The 22446-nt window shown below is 46.7% G+C and overlaps 1 protein-coding gene across 2 annotated transcripts in view; it reads left to right on the top strand.

Moving 5' to 3' along the window:
- The first annotated feature begins 771 nt into the window (after positions 1 to 771).
- LOC142251152 (uncharacterized) overlaps positions 772 to 22446 on the top strand; it is a 41468-nt gene continuing 19793 nt past the window's right edge. The window contains exons 1-2 of one of the 2 annotated variants that reach the window (XM_075323684.1): positions 772 to 829; positions 13647 to 13784. In XM_075323684.1, coding sequence (XP_075179799.1) covers positions 13667 to 13784 — 118 coding nt within the window. In that variant the 5' untranslated portion in view covers positions 772 to 829; positions 13647 to 13666. Of the gene's footprint in view, positions 830 to 13646; positions 13821 to 22446 lie in introns of both variants that reach the window. The other variant, XM_075323683.1, reaches the window with a different exon arrangement.

Here is a 22446-nt window from a genome sequence, read left to right as displayed (position 1 = left end):
GAATCCGGCAAACCGGCGAAAAGCCGGATGTGTGAACCCAGCCTTAAAGAGAAACTATTTGGTATAAATCGACATTGCTTGCTCGGATAGAAAACCATTGGACACACGCACAAGGGGAACGTCTAGATTGTTGATGGAAATGTGAACATAGTGCTAACTTTGCCTTGGGTGCCAACAAAGCTTGAGTTTAAGGCTATGTGCGCACGTTGCGCAAATACATGCAGTTACGCTGCGCTTTGTAGCGCAGCGTAACTGCATGCGTCCTGCGTCCCCTGCACAGTCTATGGAGATTGTGCAGGGGCCGTGCGCACGTGGCGTTTTAGAGCGCAGCGCTTCGGTTACTGCCGAAGCGCTGCGTAAAAAGAAGTGACATGTCACTTCTTCCGTGCGCTTTGCCGGCAGCTCCTGCTCTGTCTATGGCAGGAGCTGCAGGCAGAGCGCATGGAATCGGCTTCACTACGGACATTTCTGCAGCGATTTAAAGCGCACATGGGCTCTTCAGATCGCTGCAGAAATTTCTGCAGTGAACTGTACGCAACGTGCGCACATAGCCTAAGTGTTGGCACTTACAACACATGTAATATTATGGCGTCTAAGATTAATTTAGCCCAATTGTCTACACCCAAAAAAAGGAATGATGGCAATAAAACCTGGCACCTTGTTCATGCCAAATACAAGGTAATTAGTTCTCTAGAATTCCACACCCAAAGGATGATTTACATATGTTGTATAGGAGGTATATATTAAACTCCTCTAATATTAGCATGAAATCAAACCGATGATAAGAGTCCATTTGATCCCTTATTTCCAGATCAGGTTTGCATCGACTGTAAGTAGAAAGGATTCTTTATTTTTATTCTAAATTCTAACATTGATATTTATATATTTGTATTGTATATGTGCAACTGAATTTTCATTTTTGATGTCTTCTGTTATGAGCAAAATAAATGTTATATGTAAACTTCCACTCAGCACATAATAAAATATCCACGGAGGAGTCCGAACTCCAGTGTTTTATTACAGAGCTCCAAATCCTTCTTTACCCTGCACAGCCATTGATCTATAGGCTCATCAGATCACCAAATACAAATAGCTTATTACCCCCCTAGATGGATCACTAGTTGAAATGGAAGTTTTATTAAAAATAAGATTTTTTTGCATTAGGATTTTATTAAAAATATTGCTTTGTTTTGCTTCTGAATGAACTTCGCCAATTTAGAATCAAAGTTGAACTTTGATGTGGTCATACATGTTTTAGGTGAAGAGACCGAGGAGCTGTAAATATACCCAAAAAGTTTCTGTATACATCCATATGCACAGACCATAATCACACTGTATAGATATAGGAACACAGGCTACACTGTATACAAAAATGAAATTATTTTTTTTTTTGCAATAGGATATACCTTATAGGTGCTGAACAATGAATAACTAGTATTTTACACTTCTCTCTATTAAATATTGTAATTTTATAAGGGCTATTCTGCATAATGCACTCTTCTGCCTTCCTTTTACCAAGTGCTTAAAGGGTATTTGTCATTGGAAATTGATATATTGTGTAAGTTTGTTTTTTGTGTTAAATTTATTTTTGGAAATCTTTTTTTTTTTGTCATGTCACAATTTGTATTAAAAATGGTTTGTCAGTCTCCGCAAGGAGAAAAGTTTTAGATCCCACTATACATTCTCATACAGCCAGATCAGATCTCATACTTTGCACTGACGAGGGGCAATCACCCCGAAACACCGTGTCTGCAAATTGATGTTCTGATCTGGCATAAATCCTAAGTCATATGAAAAGGCTTATAAAAGGGTCACTTTTGTGTTTTAGGATTGCTACTTCCAATAGGTGGCACTAGAGTTCGTCTCCTTCCTCCCTGAAGAGACCATTTGGATCAGAGATCTTGCAATTTTCACATTAGCCACTTATGTTTTTTTAGATATTAAGGGGGCGATTCAACAAATTGTTTTAGCCAGAAAACTAATGTAAAACACTTTGAAAACTCACTAAATTTTTTTGTGTAAAAATTGTGACTTTTGGTGTTTTCACGCCCGTTTCAAGCATCTCCACAAAAGTAGGCAGCGCTGCAGAGAGCCGTCGGCTCTTACGCCAGAAATCTAAATAAATCAAACGGGTTTTTTTTCTGTAAATCCAGATGTACATTAGCAGCAATGAACAGACTATGACCATATTGTTTGTATTGAAGCATATAATGAGTGTGTACATAGGTCACTATGAAGGGAGAAGAGCAGGGTTAGCTGTGATATTTCCTATTGTAATTGGTGGATACTATGTTATCAGCGATGTATAGCGGTGTTAGGCCCGTTTCACACATCCGGCATTTCGCCGGATCCGGAACGCATGCAGTACAGTAGATTCATTTACAGTGGAAGCGCGACACCATGCGGTTGTATGCTTCATGCACAACCGCATTTGTCCACATGGGGTCGCGCTTCCAATGTAAATGAATCTACTGTACTGCATGCGTGCTGATCCGGCATCCGGCGAAACGCCGGCTGTGTGAAACGGCCCTTACCTGCCATTGTAATCCTGCCCCTGATGATAATGAGACTGGTGTAAACTCTTCATGAAAGGAAATCAAGCATGAGTATAAAATAGCCCAGTGGTCAGTATAAAAGTTGCAAGATTACTAATTTATATTTTACAGATTGTGATAAGAAAATTGGCAAAATGTAATAAAAAAACATAATACAAAAACTGATTGAAATAATAGAACATTTTCTGACAGTGCATTCCACTTAATGCCTATACAGACAGATTAACTCATTGCAGTGAGGGTCGGGACAAGACATATTTTTACAGTTAGTGGATATGGAATATTGCTTTTTCACCGTCTCTCTTCCCAGCTGTAAAATCATTTAAACTAATAATGTTTGGATCATTGATACGGTAGATAAGAGATTAATGGGAACATTAATCACTGATGGTCTTCATGTCTAAACGGGTTACTGGGCTGGGTCAAGTAACACGTCCGGCTGTTTATTCATCTGTCTTTTCAAACACCAGCGCTGTTTGTGCCCCAATTACTCGCCTACCACTAGACCAGCAGGATCTGAAAGTATAGTTCTGAGTAACAACATCAAGTTCTAAGATGCCAAAAATGGCAAAGTAAAAAAAGCGTAAATAGACCCAAAAATAAGTACAATTTCCAAAATAATAGAGCCAAGAATAACCCTGGGAGCATCAATTGGCAGCACAGTGGCTCAGTGGTTAGCACTGCAGTCTTGCAGCGCTGGGGTCCTGGGTTACAATCCCACCCAGGACAACATCTGCAAGAAGTTTGTATGTTCTCCCCGTGTTTGAGTGGATTGCTTCCTGGGTTCTCTGGTTTCCTCCCACACTCCAAAGACCTATAGATAGAGAATTTAGATTGTGAGCCCCAATGGGGACAGTGATGGTGATTGATATTTGTAAAGTGCTGTGGAATAAATGATGCTATGTAAGTGAGAATAATAAATATATTGATTTATCATTGATGTTGGAAAATAATCCTTCCTCCTTTTGGGGATGATAGGTATCCTCCTGGGAAGTGATGCATGCTGTATCTTGCAAATTTTTTACAAAAGATACTCAGGCTTACAACAACAATGTATTTCTAGGACATCTTGCTGCTAATTTAAATAACTGTAACATTAATGTATTAAAAAAATTATATATATATAGACTAGAAGGTGGCCTAATTCTAACGCATCAAGTATTCTAGAATTTACGTATTGTGTAGTTCATGTATGATTTATGTTATATATACAGTTAGGTCCAGAAATATTTGGACAGTGACACAATTTTCGCGAGTTGGGCTCTGCATGCCACCACATTGGATTTGAAATGAAACCTCTACAACAGAATTCAAGTGCAGATTGTAACGTTTAATTTGAAGGTTTGAACAAAAATATCTGATAGAAATTGTAGGAATTGTCACATTTCTTTACAAACACTCCACATTTTAGGAGGTCAAAAGTAATTGGACAAATAAACCAAACCCAAACAAAATATTTTTATTTTCAATATTTTGTTGCGAATCCTTTGGAGGCAATCACTGCCTTAAGTCTGGAACCCATGGACATCACCAAACGCTGGGTTTCCTCCTTCTTAATGCTTTGCCAGGCCTTTACAGCCGCAGCCTTCAGGTCTTGCTTGTTTGTGGGTCTTTCCGTCCTAAGTCTGGATTTGAGCAAGTGAAATGCATGCTCAATTGGGTTAAGATCTGGTGATTGACTTGGCCATTGCAGAATGTTCCACTTTTTTGCACTCATGAACTCCTGGGTAGCTTTGGCTGTATGCTTGGGGTCATTGTCCATCTGTACTATGAAGCGCCGTCCGATCAACTTTGCGGCATTTGGCTGAATCTGGGCTGAAAGTATATCCCGGTACACTTCAGAATTCATCCAGCTACTCTTGTCTGCTGTTATGTCATCAATAAACACAAGTGACCCAGTGCCATTGAAAGCCATGCATGCCCATGCCATCACGTTGCCTCCACCATGTTTTACAGAGGATGTGGTGTGCCTTGGATCATGTGCCGTTCCCTTTCTTCTCCAAACTTTTTTCTTCCCATCATTCTGGTACAGGTTGATCTTGGTCTCATCTGTCCATAGAATACTTTTCCAGAAATGAGCTGGCTTCATGAGGTGTTTTTCAGCAAATTTAACTCTGGCCTGTCTATTTTTGGAATTGATGAATGGTTTGCATCTAGATGTGAACCCTTTGTATTTACTTTCATGGAGTCTTCTCTTTACTGTTGACTTAGAGACAGATACACCTACTTCACTGAGAGTGTTCTGGACTTCAGTTGATGTTGTGAACGGGTTCTTCTTCACCAAAGAAAGTATGCGGCGATCATCCACCACTGTTGTCATCCGTGGACGCCCAGGCCTTTTTGAGTTCCCAAGCTCACCAGTCAATTCCTTTTTTCTCAGAATGTACCCGACTGTTGATTTTGCTACTCCAAGCATGTCTGCTATCTCTCTGATGGATTTTTTCTTTTTTTTCAGCCTCAGGATGTTCTGCTTCACCTCAATTGAGAGTTCCTTAGACCGCATGTTGTCTGGTCACAGCAACAGCTTCCAAATGCAAAACCACACACCTGTAATCAACCCCAGACCTTATAACTACTTCATTGATTACAGGTTAACGAGGGAGACACATTCAGAGTTAATTGCAGCCCTTAGAGTCCCTTGTCCAATTACTTTTGGTCCCTTGAAAAAGAGGAGGCTATGCATTACAGAGCTATGATTCCTAAACCCTTTCTCCGATTTGGATGTGAAAACTCTCATATTGCAGCTGGGAGTGTGCACTTTCAGCCCATATTATATATATAATTGTATTTCTGAACATGTTTTTGTAAACAGCTAAAATAACAAAACTTGTGTCACTGTCCAAATATTTCTGGACCTAACTGTATATAGATGTTGTGTGTAGTTGCCAGTGTTTGTGTAGGGGCTGTAAATGTTCTGGGTGTTGTCTGGGTGTGGGGGTGTGTGAGAGCGGTGTTGTTTGTGTGTTGCGTTGTTTGTGGAGCGCTGTGTGTCTGCAGCGTTCTATGTGTGTGGTGCTGTGTGTGTTGCGCGGTTTGTGTGGGTGTGGAATGCGTGTGTGTGTTTTGGGGAGGTATGTTTTGTGCAATGTGTGTGTTGCACAGTATGTGCGTATATTTATATATGCCGCGGTGTTTGTGTGTTGGGTGTTGTGTGTGTGCGGCGTTGTCTGTGTGTGTGTGGGTGTCTGTGTAGGGCGGTGTTTGTGGTTTCCAGTGTGTGTGTGGTGTGTTGTGCGGTGCACGTGTGGCGGTGTGTGTGTGTGTGTGTGTGTGTGTGTGTGTTTTGGGGGGAGGTGTGCACCCCTCATCGTGCTCCATCACCCATGCTGCGCACCCCCATCGTGCTTCATCCCCCATGCTGCGCACACCCCATCGTGCTCCATCCCCCATGCTGCGCACCCCCCATCATGCTCCATCCCCCATGCTGCGCACCCCCATCGTGCTTCATCCCCCATGCTGCGCACCCCCCATCGTGCTCCATCCCCCTTGCTGCGCACCCCCTATTGTACTCCATCCCCCATGCTGCGCACCCCCCATCGTGCTCCATTTCCCATGCTGCGCACCCCCCATCGTGCTCCATCCGACATGCTGCGCACTCCCCATCGTGCTCCATCCCCCATGCTGCGCACCCCCCATCGTGCTCCATTCCCCATGCTGCACACCACACCCCATCGTGCTCCATCCTCCATGCTGCACACCCTCCATTGTGCTCCATCCTCCATGTTGCGCACAACCCATCGTGCTCCATCCCCCATGCTGCGCATCCCTCATCGTGCTCCATCTCCCATGCTGCGCACCCCTCGTCGTGCTCCATCCCCCATGCTGCGCACCCCCATTGTGCTCCATCTCCCATGCTGCGCACCCCCCATCGTGCTCCATCCCCCATGCTGCGCACCCCCCATCGTGCTACATCTCCCATGCTGCGCACCCCCCATCGTGCTCCATCCCCCATGCTGCGCACCCCCCATCGTGTCCATCCCCCATGCTGCGCACCCCCCATCATGCTCCATCCCCCATGCTGAACACCCCCCATGGTGCTCCATCCTCCATGCTGCGCACCCCCATCGTGCTACATCTCCCATGCTGCGCACCCCCCATCGTGCTCCATCCTCCATGCTGCACCCCCCCATCGTGCTCCATCCTCCATGCTGCACCCCCCCATCGTGCTCCATCCTCCATGCTGCATACCCCCCATCGTGCTCCATCCCCCATGCTGTGGCCGCCGAGGGCGGGTCCGAGCGTGTCAACGTGTGCCGGGGGCGGGGCTGAGCGGGCGAGACGTCAGCGTATGCCGGCTTCCTGCACATGTGTACCGGGAGCCGGTGTACACTGGTAACCATGTTACACATCCTGTAACTAAGGGAAGCGTTTCTGACTCGCCCACCCCAGGGCTATGGGACACCCGGTGCCGGGCCGGACTAGTCCGGTGGTAGTCAGTGGTGGCTGGGCCCGGCTCCGTGGCCCTGGTGGGTGTCAGTAGAATAAGTGGCTTGAATTAAAGTTTGTGTTCGTGACGCCACCTGTGGTATGCGGCTACTAAGCCGCCGCTGCTGTGTGAGGCCACCGGGATGATGTTATGGCAGCAATGGTGGTACTGCTCCCCACAGGTGGAGCAATGCCCGGGGCACTGTTGGTGCTTGTGAGTGTCTATGCAGATGAAATAACAGAGGCAACTCCAAGGGTGCAGTTTCAAGTTCTTTACTTACAGTTCTTGTCAAGGCCGGCAGGAACCCTTGGACTGCTGGGACCACTGTCAGGGACCTCCGCCGTTTCTGGGTGATTCAGAGAGTAAAAGCCGGTACCCTTCTCTTAGTGTCTCTTTCTTCTGCTGTCTTCCTTAGCCTTGCCTTTGTTAGGATGAACCTGGCTTGGGTCACCTGTCGGCTGATTACCCCTTTTCTGGAAGTCTGCTATGGGTTCTGGCCCTGGGAGTCTACAACCTTCCCTGGGCCTCGGTTTTTACTGTTTGGAGATGATTTTTCACTCCTCCAGTCTCTAGGGACCGTCCCCTGTCGCAGCTTGATCCCTCCACCGATGTTATTGTGGAACAGGCCACCGTAGCTCTAAACTGCCCCGACAGCTATACAGACTACCCGTGGCCCTGCGACTCCTTCTGTTTTCTACGTGGTGTCACCTGGACCTCTGGGTCCCAGGATCTTCACCAGGAAGCGTCTCCTTCTGTTTCTCTGCTCCTGTCTGACTCGGAGCTTTCTTTCCTTCTTTCTTTCTTTTCTCCTCCTTGCCTGCCTCCAGCAGGCCTCCTCCCTCCTTTCTCTCGTTCTTCTTCTCCAACTACATGCTCACTCTCTCACTCCCTGAGGTCGACTAACTAAACTTGACCTTCCTCTCTATGTCTGCTCTCAGATGGCTCCTCCCACCTCCCCAGTTGCTAAGCTGTAGCCTATAGGAGCAGGGATGGGTCTTACGGCCCCCCCCCCCCAGCATGCAGCATGGGAGGGTTGCCTGCCACTTTCCCTGGTCCCAGTATGTACCCAACAATGGGTGTAGTGTGGATTTACCAGGGGACCGGAGTTCACTCTCTTCCTCTCTCAGAATGGGGCATCACACCGCTGGATGGGGTGCAATGACCTGTGGCGACGGAAGCCTCAGGGGCGCCACACTTCCTATAGTTACGCGATGTGTATCATGGTTACCAGCGTACACCGGCTCCGTCACGATCCCAGCATCGCAAGGTTATGTCCGCCGGGGGCGAGGCCGAGTGTGCCAACGTGTGGCGGGGGCGAGCGGGCGAGGCGTCAGCGTGTGCCGGCTCCCTGCAAATGTGTACCGTGAGCCGGTGTACGCTGGAGCAGGCGATGCGTGCAGAGGGCCGGGGCAAGCGGCTAATCCATGCGGGGGGCAGGGCCAGGCCGAGGCGAGCGGCCAATCCGACAGTTGTCACTCTAACGACACTATCACGGTGACACTGTCTCGACAATTTTGGAGCAAGACAGACAGACAGAATAAGGCAATTATATATATAGATATATATATGAGAGACAGAGAGATGTTAGAACATATGATGGAGTCAAATTGCAATGTGGTCAACCCCTTCATCACCCAGCGATTTTTCATTTTTTGATTTTTTTTTCCTCCTTCTTCCAAGAGCCATATTGCCATATCAGGGCTTGTTTTTTTGCAAGACAAGTTGTACTTTTGAATTACACTTTCATTCTGCCACATATTGTGCTGGAAAACGGGGAAAAAAATTCCATGTGTGGCAAAATTGCAAAAAAAAGTGCCATTTCATCATATTAATAATATATTTATATAGCGCTATTAATTCTACATCCCTTTACATACAATGGCAACACTGTCCCCATTGGGGCTCACAATCTAGGTTACCTATAAGTATGTTTTTGGAGTGTGGGAGAAAACCAGAGAACCTGTAGGAAACCCACGCAAACACAGGGAGAACATACAACCTCCTTGTGGATTTTGTCCTTGTTGGGATTTGAACCCAGGACCCCAGTGCTGCAAGTCTGCAGTGCTAACCACTGAGCCACCATGTCACCCATCATCATCGTTTTGTCTATTTTTTTTATATTTACCATGCTCACTATACAGTACAACGGACGTGTCGGCATGATTTCCTGGGTCGGTATGAGTTTGTAGACACCAAACATGTATAGTTTTACTTTTATCTAAGTGGTAAAACAAAATTCAGAAATATGTCCCTCCAAAAAATTGCGCTTTTGTCGCAGTTTTCCGAGACCTGTAACGTTCTCATTTTTCTGGATCTAGGTTTTTTGTGACGGTTTATTTTTTGCGTCTTGAGCTGATGTTTTAATTATATAATTTTTGGGTAGATCTGATGTTTTGATCGCCTCTTATTGCATTTTATTGCAATGTTTCAGCGTCCAAAAACATGAAATTGTATAATTTTTATTTTTTTTTCTCACTACACCCTTTACCGATCAGATTAATTAATTTTATATTTTCATAGATCAGGGATTTCTGAATGCTTTGATACCAAATATGTGTTTTTTATAAATTGCTTTATTTTCAATGGCGCAGAAGGGAGTGATGTGAAATTTTGCTTTTTTTTTTATTTTTTTTTTTTTCATTTTACTAGTCCCCTTAGGGGGCTTGAAGCTCACACTGTCCAGCCACTTTTGCTGCTCCTAGCGATGCTTTAGGAATCAGCAACAGCTCTGCCGACATTAACAAAAACTTTATCATGACAACAACAGGGGTTATCAGCTAACCCCCGGCGGTCATGACAACCATCGGCACCCTGCGATCGCGTCACTGGGCCGCCAATGGTGACGGGGAATGGCGTACTTCCCGCTGTAGCGCATAAAATGCTGCTGTCAAAGATTGACAGTGGGATTTAACTAATTAATAGGAGTGGGTGGATCGAAGATCCACCCATGCCTGTTAGCTGCACGTCAGCTGATCAGATCAGCCAACAAGTGAACCCGCATTAAAGGGACAGACACGGACTTGTACATACAGGTAGGTCCAAGTTCATGAAGGGGTTAAGTGTAAGAAGGTGGGCTGGAAGTTGCATTCCTCACTGAAGACACCAACTGCACTGTCATATTGTGTCATGCGGCTTTGTATATAATGTAAGCTGTGATCTAAGGTAATGTAATGTGTAATGCAGAATAATGTTTATACGTATAATGTAAGGTATTGTTTAGTAAGGTATAATGTAATATATAGCAATGTTATAGATAACATGAGTTTTATAGGATGTTTAAGGAAGTTCTGCCCAGCAACTGACTGTAGGGCAAGTAATTAAGTGTTGGGTCTAGTACACAGTGGGAGGAGTTAGCCTCCAGGGTAAGAGACAGTTTCCTGGTTGAACATCAAATAGGGATTCACTAGTGAATAGTACAGATGTAGGAGTCTGAGAGGATTTTTAATGTTGCATCGAGTGGGTGACTTGTGGCAACTGCAATGTTGAGACCATAGTGACATAGCGTGACTCTTGGGTGTGACTGAAGCATCGGACGGGAACAATTAGAGGGCTAGATACCTACCCTCGGACTAGTGGCTTCACACTGAAGGAGCTGTAGTACAGAAAAATAACCAAGCCATTTAGCTGTCAAAGTATGGGGTTATCATCACTGGCATGTCATGGTGGTACTCTTTCCCGAGTGGGACTCTTACTAGCGACTGTGAGCCTAAGCCTAAAGGGGGCTTTACACGCATTGACATATCTAACGATATGTCATCGGGGTCACGGAATTCGTGACGCACATCCGGCGTCGTTAGCAACGTCGTTGCGTGTAACAGCTATGAGCGAGTGTTAACTATCAAAAATACTCACCCAATCGTTGATCGTTGACACGTCGTTCATTTTCAAAATCTCGTTGGTCGTTCCTGAGGCAGCACACATCGCTACATGTGACACCCCGGGAATGACGAACAACAGCTTACCTGCGTACTCCGGCAATGAGGTGGTTAATGCGGCTGGTCTCCGCCCCTCCGCTTCTATTGGTCGGCCGCTGTGTGACGTTGCTGTGACGGCGCACGAACCTCCCCCTTAACAAGGAGGTTGTTCGCTGCCCACAGCGACGTCGCTAGGAAGGTAAGTATGTGTGACGGGTGTTAGCGATATTGTGGCAGCGATTTCCCCGTGACAAACAAACAACGGGGTGAGTGCTTTCACGAGCGACATTGCTAACGATGTCGCTGCGTATAAAGCAGCCTTTAGGCTCTATGCTTGTGTCGCGGGCGGGGAGGGGGGTGCCGGCACCGCGCTCACCCCTCTGCTCGGGTCCGGCTGCTGCTGCTCAGTGGTGGCTCGAGCGGTGGGCCGGATCCTGGGGGTTCTCGAGCGGCACTCCTCGCCCGTGAGTGAAAAAGGGGATTTTGTTGGGGAGATTGTCCGTGACGCCACCCACGGTTGTGGTGATTTCACCACCGCTGCTCAATATGGGGATCCCGGGGATGGTGATGCGGAGCCAGGTGTTGTGTTGCCCCTCCGTGGGTAGGGGTTGGTGATCCTGGGGCCCGGTGATGAGATGGGAGATGCAGGGCCTGGTGGGCGCAGGGACGCGGGGGCAGCGCTATGCCTTGCGGCACTGTGGTACTCACTCAGCCTGAGACGTTGACACAGTTTTACGGTAAACCACACGGCTGGAAAGACGGTTCCCACGGACGGCTGCACTTGCTCTCCCAGTAGGTGACGGTGATGTCCCTTTTCCTTGCACCTTTGTTTCTGTGTTGGTAGCGATGGGTTCCCACCGGTAACCCGCTCCCCGGCTTCAAGCTGGACCGGAGGAGCTCTACTCTTTGCCCGCAGGCGCTGGCCCTGAGAAACTGGTGCCCTGGCGGTGGCGGTGTTTCTGCTACAATGGTTGGGCTGTTGCCTTCAATCGGGACTTGGTTGTTGGGGGATCTACGTCCCCTTCACTGACGGATTCGGCAAATTATGGCGACTCCTAGCCTTGCCGGGGTCCGAGAGGCCCCTGCCCTGGTGCTGACTGTCCTTTGGTACACTGCTCCAGACCGCCGGGCCACTACCCGTCCGCGGTCCTTCCAGGAACTTCCAAACGGTCCCCCTCCAGACAGTCACCGCCATTGCTGACCTTGCTGACCCTGTCCTGCACACAGCTGGACTCTCTTCAGGCTTTCTTTCTGTCACCTTTCACCTTCCTTCAACTTCTCCTACTCCTCCTTCACCACTTCCACTTCACTTCCTTTCACTTTCTCCTCCTTTCTCTGTCTGCCCTCTAGCCCTGCCTGGGCTCAACTGCTGGGTTTTCCCGCCTCCAGAGCTGTGTCCTCCTCGGTGGGCGGAGCCAACCGCCTGGCCCACCCCCCTGGTGTGAACATCAGCCTCTGGAGGAAGGCAACAAGGATTTTTGGTTAGCTTCGATGTACCTAACTGGGGTGTAGGGTGTGTTGGTGCAATGACCTGTGACCCCTGGCTTGCCCAGGGCGTCACACTTGCACTATGGTGTATCCCCTACTCCCTTCTCCCACTGGGACCTTCACCTGGAAGTGTCTGGGAGCCTGTTCCATTCCTGCCTTAGTGTCCTGACCCTGGAGCCTCTGCTATGTGAGAGAAGGAGACATGGACCCACTAAATGGGAAGGTGACCATCAGAGACTATGCTGCTGTGATGAGCTTGGTTGTGATGGAAATCATAGGTTCAAAATGATCGGGAAAAACTTAGCGGGAGCCTCAATAGAGTTTCACAATGTGCTGTGAAACTAAAATTGTGCTTAAGATTAGTGCCCGCTATCTCACTTATGAAGTTGTACCTAAAAAACTGAGGAAGCTGTTGAGTAAAAGACTGTTATATAATAAGAACTGTTGGTCTCCGTGCCAGTCTACACTGTTGTTCGGTCCTGGTCTGCCACAGGCAACAGCGGCATGCAGCCTCCTGAGAAGTATGACCGGCACCACACAAGTCCACGCACCCAGCCAGGACCATCCCTCACCCGCAACTACCGCCCCACGCCACCGTACATGACTATGACACACACCAATAAAAAATGGCGGGATGTGAATTTTGTGGTGCATCTGGGTTGGGGAGGAGTCCAAATATTGTGTTCAGTGCCAATATCATTTAGTATGGATATAATTCTTTTTAATTCCGTATCATAGAAACCCCATAACGCTTAAAGCACCACACCAGCATTTTTTTTTTATTTCAGCTCTGAAGTGGTGCTTTAAATCTAAGTCCTCTGCCCCCGCTCTTATATTCATCCTCTGGCATTTTCATCTGTTTTCACCAACGCTCCGGCACTTTTTTGACCTGCTGACAGCTCCAGTGTTTCATGGAAAACGTTGTAGATCACAAATCAATACAAGTCTATGAGAGCCTCGTTCTTGTTTCTCATAGACTTGTACTGAGTGTTCGTGACTTATGACTTAGTCTGATGTAATGGGAATGAGATGGAGCTGCAGGACCAGAACGACTTAGGAAAAGAATAAATATGACATTGGATAAGTATAAGACTAGGGGCAGGGGAATTAATTTAAAGCACTGGGGAAAAAAAACCCTGCTGAAATGGTCCTATAAAGAATTGCCACAGTCTATTAAAAATTATGCATACAACGAGGCTACTGAAAAAGAAATAAATGTTGCAAATGTTATAGTGGTATAAGACATAATGCTCTTCTTCCTAGATATTAACTCTAAAAAGAAAATGGGCAGCCCCCAAGATGATGATGGATACATCCCAGAAGACGATTATTGCAAAGCACTGGCATGGACCCTCTACAAGGGGAAGTGTCCTATGACGATTGGTCTGTATGTACCATGGGGTAGGTGCAAGGATGACCTCCTCGACAAGATCGGGCGTAAGTAGAACATTTGCATTTTGATGCATACAATTGTAGCACCCCTGAGATATCCGGTGCCACAAAAATATGCAACTTGTGGAAACCCAAACCCTAGAATACCAGTGCCAGTAAACACACCAGCACCATCAGACGCACACAAAACCCAATGTCCAGCCTGAGAGACTGCCTAGTAACAGATTAGAGGGATGGCCACTCATAGGTTGGTAAGCATCCAATCTGCTAGGGAGAGACCCAGAAAAGGAGCGGGGATAGTGGTGTGGTGAGGTAAAATGGACAGTTGACTGCTGACAGAGTCAGTCAGTTAGTTGGAGGGAGGAGTTAAGCTTGAGAGGACGTTAGTAGAGTGAAGGAGTGAGGTCCAGTCAAGACTAGTGAGAGTGTGGAGAAAGCAAAGTGTTTAGGTGGGAAAACCTGAGGAACCAAAAAGAGTTGAAAAAGGAGAAGAGTTGCTGTGGAGTAAGGCGCTGGTACTTAAGGAACTGAAGGTTGTTGAGGAGTGCTGGACCAGTACTCACAGAACTCAGCACAGGCGGGGTGCAACACCCTTGAATTGGGAGTACGCGTCAAGCTACCTGTTAAATCTGCCAGGTGAGGGGATCATCAGGGTCCCTCACCAACCTGAGTGTCTGGAGCAAAGCAGCAAAGAGGGGACCTGGGGAAAGGGACAGGAGTGCAACCCATTAACATTGTCCAGGCTGCCTGTTATACGGGCCCAGGGAGGGGATCCCAAGAAGCTTTATGCCACGGGGACCCACCAAAAACCAAAGTGTGCACGGAGGTCAACAACTGGCACTGGGAACAAAGGGTGAGGGAATGCCTGAGAACCAGCATCAAGCAGGCACTACCCCCATCATGCTCTTCTGGGGCTTTGCCCTGCTTGCGGTGGCCTAGAACACCTGAGCTGCATTTGTGGCGCCCCTGACCTGGTCAGGCACCACTGAGTACTGCACCCATGCTGGGGACAGTACAATACAGGTAATCCAGAAGGCTGACCGAGGTGTGACTACACAGGCGCATAGTGATCAGGTCTCACACATGTACCTTTGAGAGGACCCCTGGGGATCCCAGGAGGGGGAAAAGCCTTCACCTCCACTGGAATAGTGGAGGGGGCCAAAAGCCTCCATCTCCACTCAAGGGGTGTGGTAAGAGAGCCTGGTTGCTAGGTGGCGTAGGCAAGAACAGGAGAGGAGGGGACAGTGAGTCGGTTTAGTGCAGAGTCCAGGGAGCTCAGAGAGAAGCAGACCCCTGGGGCTGTTGCAGTCTAACAGCGCCCGCGCAGTGGCTACCGACGGGGGAGAACGGTCACCTAGGAGTGCTACCCGAAATCCATCTTCAGCTAAAGAGAGAGCACGGAGTGGGAAGTAAGGAGACTGCTAGGGAGTTACCAGGCCCAAACGGGTAGTAGGTCCCAGTGCAGGGATAGATCCAACTTTCCTTGCCAAACCTGCTTGAGGGGGCACTTCACACCCCCAAGATCACACTACAAAGTCCGCAGCCACGTCGCCACAGTTAGGGCCCATAGTTCACAGGAGGCAAGCAGCTGGAGTGTCCTGGCCCAGGCTACAAGCAAACGGACAAACCGAAGGGGAGAGAGGCTTCAGCAACTTCCCTGGGTGACCCCCATAGGGACTAAAAGTCGGGGTTACCCCAAAACGCAAAGGGCTAAGGAAGGCGAGTCGGTAGTCACCCTCACCAGTCAACCTGAAGGATACCTGGTTCCAGCCTGGTTCATCCCAGCTACGCCCGGGTTACTCACTCTGCCACCTTCCGTGAGTAATGAGAAGTCCAATATGATGCTCAATAGTGTCTTTATTTTAAATGTGAATATTGTCCGACGTTTCAACCCTTCAAGGGTTTTCCTCAGGGACTAATATATAATAACAAAAGAGAGAAAAAAATACATATTGTCACAATAATACATCATTGTTACAAAACAGCACATATCACACACAGGTGAAAATCACGTTCACATTGTTTACAAAAATTATAAATGCTGAGCTTTTCATAAAGAATGTACATAGAAAATACCCGTGAACTAAATATAAAGAATAAATACAAAGGGACATTTGATTCTCTGTAAAAATCAATATATGATGTAGTCATAGAACTGTGGAGACCAGAGATCAGGACATACCTATGATAGATAAGATTACGTTTCTTTTAAACGAGCACCGAAATTGCGTCGGGTAATAAAACACATTGGTGTCCACGGAAGGTACTAGAGGGTAAGATATGAATATGTTAATACCGTGAATAAACACAAGAAAAAGAGAGCTATGTGTTTATAGGGGTTCAGGTGAGTATACCTCAATGGATCAATGTTGAGATCAGAACATCCAATCAAGTGAGTATGGAAAAACGTAAACAACCTTCACTGTTATATTGAAAGGGTTCAATGTGTGCATTCCTAATGGGTGATGTGCCACATGTTTCTGAATGAGAAAAATCATTTATCAATTAGAAATGAACCTATATAGAATCCAAAAATCCGGAAAAAGTACCTCATGGGAGGGGCCAAGTATAAGCAGGAGTACCCCGGTCACGTTTAGGTCAAATTGACCAGTACGAGTGAGTAAGTGGTGCTGTAATATACAAAAGAACAAAATCCAGGATATGACCAAAAAAAAAAAAAAAATTCATAGAAAAATAAAACCACTAAGGGTAAGGCAAAATTATGATACCTATGAGTGTGGGAATCAATCCCAATGGGTGCTCCAGCCGTTTCAAGAATCCAAACGAGCAAATGGTTATTGACAACAACAGGTCGACCACATGAAAGTGAGGTTATCTCAGCCCCTGGACACAAAGAGGTGAATCTATGTCCTGTTCTGAGAAAACGTGTATAAATACATGACACGATGGTATAAACCATAATGATAACATGTTGTAACATGCGATAGACCAATCATAAAGACTACGTCGTACCTTATAAGAATAATGTTGCACAAAATGTGAAAAAGGCTGCCTCTGTGTTGTCGCAAAACGGCAGTACAGATATATATGCACCATAAATGAGAAGGAGACTGTAATAGGACAAAAAGCAGAGACAGATATCTGAGGTCACTAATCACCAACCAGCAAGAGATATACGTAGCAGTGAAACCACGTACCTGACCTAATGATGACTGGACATAGGGTATAAATATGAGCAGGCCAAAGGCTCTATAGGGAGTAGAAGAGATGATAAATGTGGAAAATCAATGTCAAGGAAAGTAAAGTCAAGAAAAGGAGGGCAAAAAAGTGACGAATTAGATATAAGGGTACATGTCATACCTGTGTAATACACCACCACGTGCGAGGCGCCGGACACCATGTACAGGCCGTACGGGCTATTTATATCGGACCCGGAAGTCATTACTTCCGATGTAAGGGGCATCGTGTACGTCACACGCCACGTGTGCTTACGTCGACGTGACGCAGTCGACGTGATGACGTCGCGTGCCGCGCATGCGCGGTAAGACAGAACGCCGCCCTGGCCGCGTCTGCGCCGCGCATGCGCGGCAGACAAAGCCAACACGCCGGCGAGTGAGGACGTGGGAGACAGTGTGTGTGCGGCGACGTGATGACGTCGTGTGACGCGCACGCGCGGTAAGGCCGATCGCCGCCTAGGCAGCGTCAGCACCGCGCGTGCGCGGCAGACAAAGCCCACACGCCGGCGAGTGTAGCAGTGTGTGTAATGACCCGCGCAAGCGGGCATAACTCCCTGTCACATCCGCGCGTGCGCGGAAGCCAAGCACACAAACTCAGATGATGTCCTACGCGCGTGCGCGTAGGGACCCATGACCAGGGAGCGCGCCTCGGGGCAGGGCGCCACTAGGACGCCGTGCGCCGAGGGCGCGCGAAGGGCAGGAGACCCCGCGCACGCGCCTGCGTGAACTATACAAACCGTAGTACAAGTGCTGGTTATGATACCCGGGTGGCGCATGTGGTATTCAGGTGTTGTGGGTGACCTATGAGAAAAGAGGAAAATGTTAGTGATGCAATGTGTTAGCAAATGCTATACTCCTGTGGAAAGAAATGAGGTACAACTGAAAATACTATTCATCAATACAACCTATTAAACTACCATAACGGAACCATCTAAGTGATCACATCAAACTCGCGATTTAACCCATGTGGTTCCAAGGTTCTTAGAGTGTGGATCCAGTAAGCCTCGCGCTGTTTCAACATCCTGATCCTATTGCCGCCCCTTCTAATGGGGGGTACGTGTTCCAAGATTTGGAACTTCAGTTGTGCTATCGTATGTTTAAACGTGACAAAATGGTATGGAATGGGCAATAGGGTTTGTTGACAACGGATAGTGGATTTATGCTTATTAATACGGTCCCGGACATGTTGGGTGGTTTCCCCAACATATCCGAGACCGCACGGACATTTAATGAGATATACCACAAAAGAGGAGTCACATGTTAGGTAATCCCGTATACGGAATACCCTACCAGTATGTGGATGGGTGAATGTGTCTCCCCGGGTTAAATTATTGCACTGTAAGCAATGTAAACAAGGAAAATTGCCTACTTTAGGAGTCCCTAAAAAGGTCTGTCGTGGTGTGCTGGTGGTAGACCCTATATCGGCTCGTACTAACCTATCTTTAAGATTTTTTGATCGTTTATAGCAAAACAATGGGGGTTGGGAAAATTCAGGAACAGTAGGATAAGCGGTATGGAGTAACGGCCAATGTTGCGCAACGATACCTTTGATGAGTGGTGAAAACGGATGATATGTATTGACACATGCTATACGGGGCTCGTTGGACCGAGTGATATGAGTTTGTGATGTGCGGTTATCAGCTATATGGGCAGGATAGCCTCTGGCTGCGAACTTTGAACCCATCTCTTTCATTCTGAGTTCACGTGTCTCAGGATCTGAAACAATCCTCTCCACCCGTTTATATTGTGATATCGGAAGGGCTCTTTTGGTGTGAGCTGGGTGACAGCTTGTATAATGGAGAAGGCTGTTCCGATCGGTGGTTTTCACAAAGAGGTCCGTTTCAATATGGCCCTCTGGGGAAAGACACACCAAGGTGTCCAGAAAGCTGATGGAGTGAGCATCATGGTGTATAGTGAAACTAAGACCTGGTCTGTAGGTGTTGATTTGTTGGAAGAAACATTCCAGGGTGGAAGAATCACCATGCCAAATCATGAAAATATCATCAATGAATCTCTTCCACACCACTGAATGCTTCTTCCATAAAGGGTTCTGATATACATAAAGAGCCTCAAAATGAGCCATGTAAATGTTCGCATATGGTGGTGCCATATTTGACCCCATCGCTGTGCCCTTGCATTGTAGAAAAAAAGAATCTTCAAAAATGAAGAAGTTATTTCCCAAAATCGTATGTATGAGGTCCATACATAAAGATTGCTGCGCTGTGGTAAAGGTGCCTTGTGATTCAAGGAACCAATCCACCGCCTGTATTCCATCTGCATGCGCTATGCTTGTATATAAGCTATTCACATCGAGTGTAACCAATAGAGAATGAGATGGAATGTTTTTGAGTGAACGTAGATGACCCAGAAAATCAGAAGTATCTCTAAGGTAAGACGCTATGGTGGGAATCAAGGGTGTCAAAATCCTATCCACAGTGATGGCTAGGGGGGACAACACTGAATCTGTGGATGCTACAATCGGACGGCCGGGTGGTGCCCGGAGGTTTTTATGAATCTTAGGCAAGGTGTAAAAGACTGGTGTGACAGGATCAGATTTGATCAGGAACTCAGCCAGTTTGTTGTCAATGCTTCCTTGTGATAGATGGTAATTTACCAAGTCTTTAATCTTTATCTGAATGTCCCTTGTTGGGTCTTTAGGGATGGGACAATATGTGTGCCTATCCTGTAGCTGTTTATGAATTTCTGAAATGTAGTAAGACTTATCTAAAACCACTATCGCCCCACCCTTGTCTGCTGGTTTAATGACAATCTGGGTGTTGTCCCTAAGTGTTCGAATAGCCCTGTGTTCTTCTGCTGTGACATTACTCTTAACCCTGTACTCGCCCCTCTCAATGGATTTGAGTGTCATCTCAATGTCCTTGGAGACCAGTGAGATGTAGGTCTCTACAGGGTGATAATTTTTGGGGGGACTAAATTTACTGGGATGTCTCAGATCGAGGCCACGTAATGTAAAGGTCCCAGGGGTGTTATCCGAACTAGATGTAGAAAATGGAGTATCAGAGTTAGAGAAATGGGCTTTAAGACGTAAAGTTCTATAAAACCGTCTGAGTTCCTGGTCCAATAAGAACGAATCAAATGATGGTGTTGGACAAAATGTGAGGCCTTTTTGTAAAACTTGCGTTTCAGATACAGAAAGATTATATGCAGAAATATTGAACACTAGATTCCTCATACCTGAGAACGAGTTTGAACCCGATGGGGTGTGTACGCCTTTCCTCTTCCCCCGCCTGGTCGCCCTCTTGTGGATGAACGTTGTTCTAAAAAATGGGGGGGTCGGGAGAAGAATGAATCACTGTCCGAGCCAGAGGAGGCTGAATAGCGTGAAGGACCCGAAGGTCGTCTTGAAAAGGTGTCGAATGACCGCCACTTATAGACTCGGTCCCTAGAATAGTCCTCCTGGTCTCGGACAAACTTCTGGCGCTTCCTCTCCTGTAGAGTTTTCTGAAATTCCGAAATCGTCTCTTGGGTTTTTTTGTGGATTTTATCCCACTCAGCGCTAGGTAGGCAGTTGGTGAGTTGGTCCTCAATGGAGCGGATCTTGGGTCCGAGTTCCTCTATTTCCTTCTGTAAGAACTCAATGGTCAGTACAATGATGTCCATTGAACATTTATTTAATATGCTCTCAAATTTAGAACAATAATCTGCGTTGTCTGAAAAAAGGGTGGGTCGTAATGACACCCTTAAACCCCTAGGGATCCGTTGTACTCGATGATACTGTGCCAATGTGGCTAGGAGAGGAAGCGCCAGAAGTTTGTCCGAGACCAGGAGGACTATTCTAGGGACCGAGTCTATAAGTGGCGGTCATTCGACACCTTTTCAAGACGACCTTCGGGTCCTTCACGCTATTCAGCCTCCTCTGGCTCGGACAGTGATTCATTCTTCTCCCGACCCCCCCATTTTTTAGAACAACGTTCATCCACAAGAGGGCGACCAGGCGGGGGAAGAGGAAAGGCGTACACACCCCATCGGGTTCAAACTCGTTCTCAGGTATGAGGAATCTAGTGTTCAATATTTCTGCATATAATCTTTCTGTATCTGAAACGCAAGTTTTACAAAAAGGCCTCACATTTTGTCCAACACCATCATTTGATTCGTTCTTATTGGACCAGGAACTCAGACGGTTTTATAGAACTTTACGTCTTAAAGCCCATTTCTCTAACTCTGATACTCCATTTTCTACATCTAGTTCGGATAACACCCCTGGGACCTTTACATTACGTGGCCTCGATCTGAGACATCCCAGTAAATTTAGTCCCCCCAGAAATTATCACCCTGTAGAGACCTACATCTCACTGGTCTCCAAGGACATTGAGATGACACTCAAATCCATTGAGAGGGGCGAGTACAGGGTTAAGAGTAATGTCACAGCAGAAGAACACAGGGCTATTCGAACACTTAGGGACAACACCCAGATTGTCATTAAACCAGCAGACAAGGGTGGGGCGATAGTGGTTTTAGATAAGTCTTACTACATTTCAGAAATTCATAAACAGCTACAGGATAGGCACACATATTGTCCCATCCCTAAAGACCCAACAAGGGACATTCAGATAAAGATTAAAGACTTGGTAAATTACCATCTATCACAAGGAAGCATTGACAACAAACTGGCTGAGTTCCTGATCAAATCTGATCCTGTCACACCAGTCTTTTACACCTTGCCTAAGATTCATAAAAACCTCCGGGCACCACCCGGCCGTCCGATTGTAGCATCCACAGATTCAGTGTTGTCCCCCCTAGCCATCACTGTGGATAGGATTTTGACACCCTTGATTCCCACCATAGCGTCTTACCTTAGAGATACTTCTGATTTTCTGGGTCATCTACGTTCACTCAAAAACATTCCATCTCATTCTCTATTGGTTACACTCGATGTGAATAGCTTATATACAAGCATAGCGCATGCAGATGGAATACAGGCGGTGGATTGGTTCCTTGAATCACAAGGCACCTTTACCACAGCGCAGCAATCTTTATGTATGGACCTCATACATACGATTTTGGGAAATAACTTCTTCATTTTTGAAGATTCTTTTTTTCTACAATGCAAGGGCACAGCGATGGGGTCAAATATGGCACCACCATATGCGAACATTTACATGGCTCATTTTGAGGCTCTTTATGTATATCAGAACCCTTTATGGAAGAAGCATTCAGTGGTGTGGAAGAGATTCATTGATGATATTTTCATGATTTGGCATGGTGATTCTTCCACCCTGGAATGTTTCTTCCAACAAATCAACACCTACAGACCAGGTCTTAGTTTCACTATACACCATGATGCTCACTCCATCAGCTTTCTGGACACCTTGGTGTGTCTTTCCCCAGAGGGCCATATTGAAACGGACCTCTTTGTGAAAACCACCGATCGGAACAGCCTTCTCCATTATACAAGCTGTCACCCAGCTCACACCAAAAGAGCCCTTCCGATATCACAATATAAATGGGTGGAG

Source organism: Anomaloglossus baeobatrachus, chromosome 9 (assembly GCF_048569485.1).
Source record: "Anomaloglossus baeobatrachus isolate aAnoBae1 chromosome 9, aAnoBae1.hap1, whole genome shotgun sequence".
Taxonomy (NCBI): Eukaryota; Metazoa; Chordata; class Amphibia; order Anura; family Aromobatidae; genus Anomaloglossus; species Anomaloglossus baeobatrachus.
Note: the sequence above shows the minus strand (reverse complement) of the source record. Positions and strands in the feature narration are given on the sequence as shown.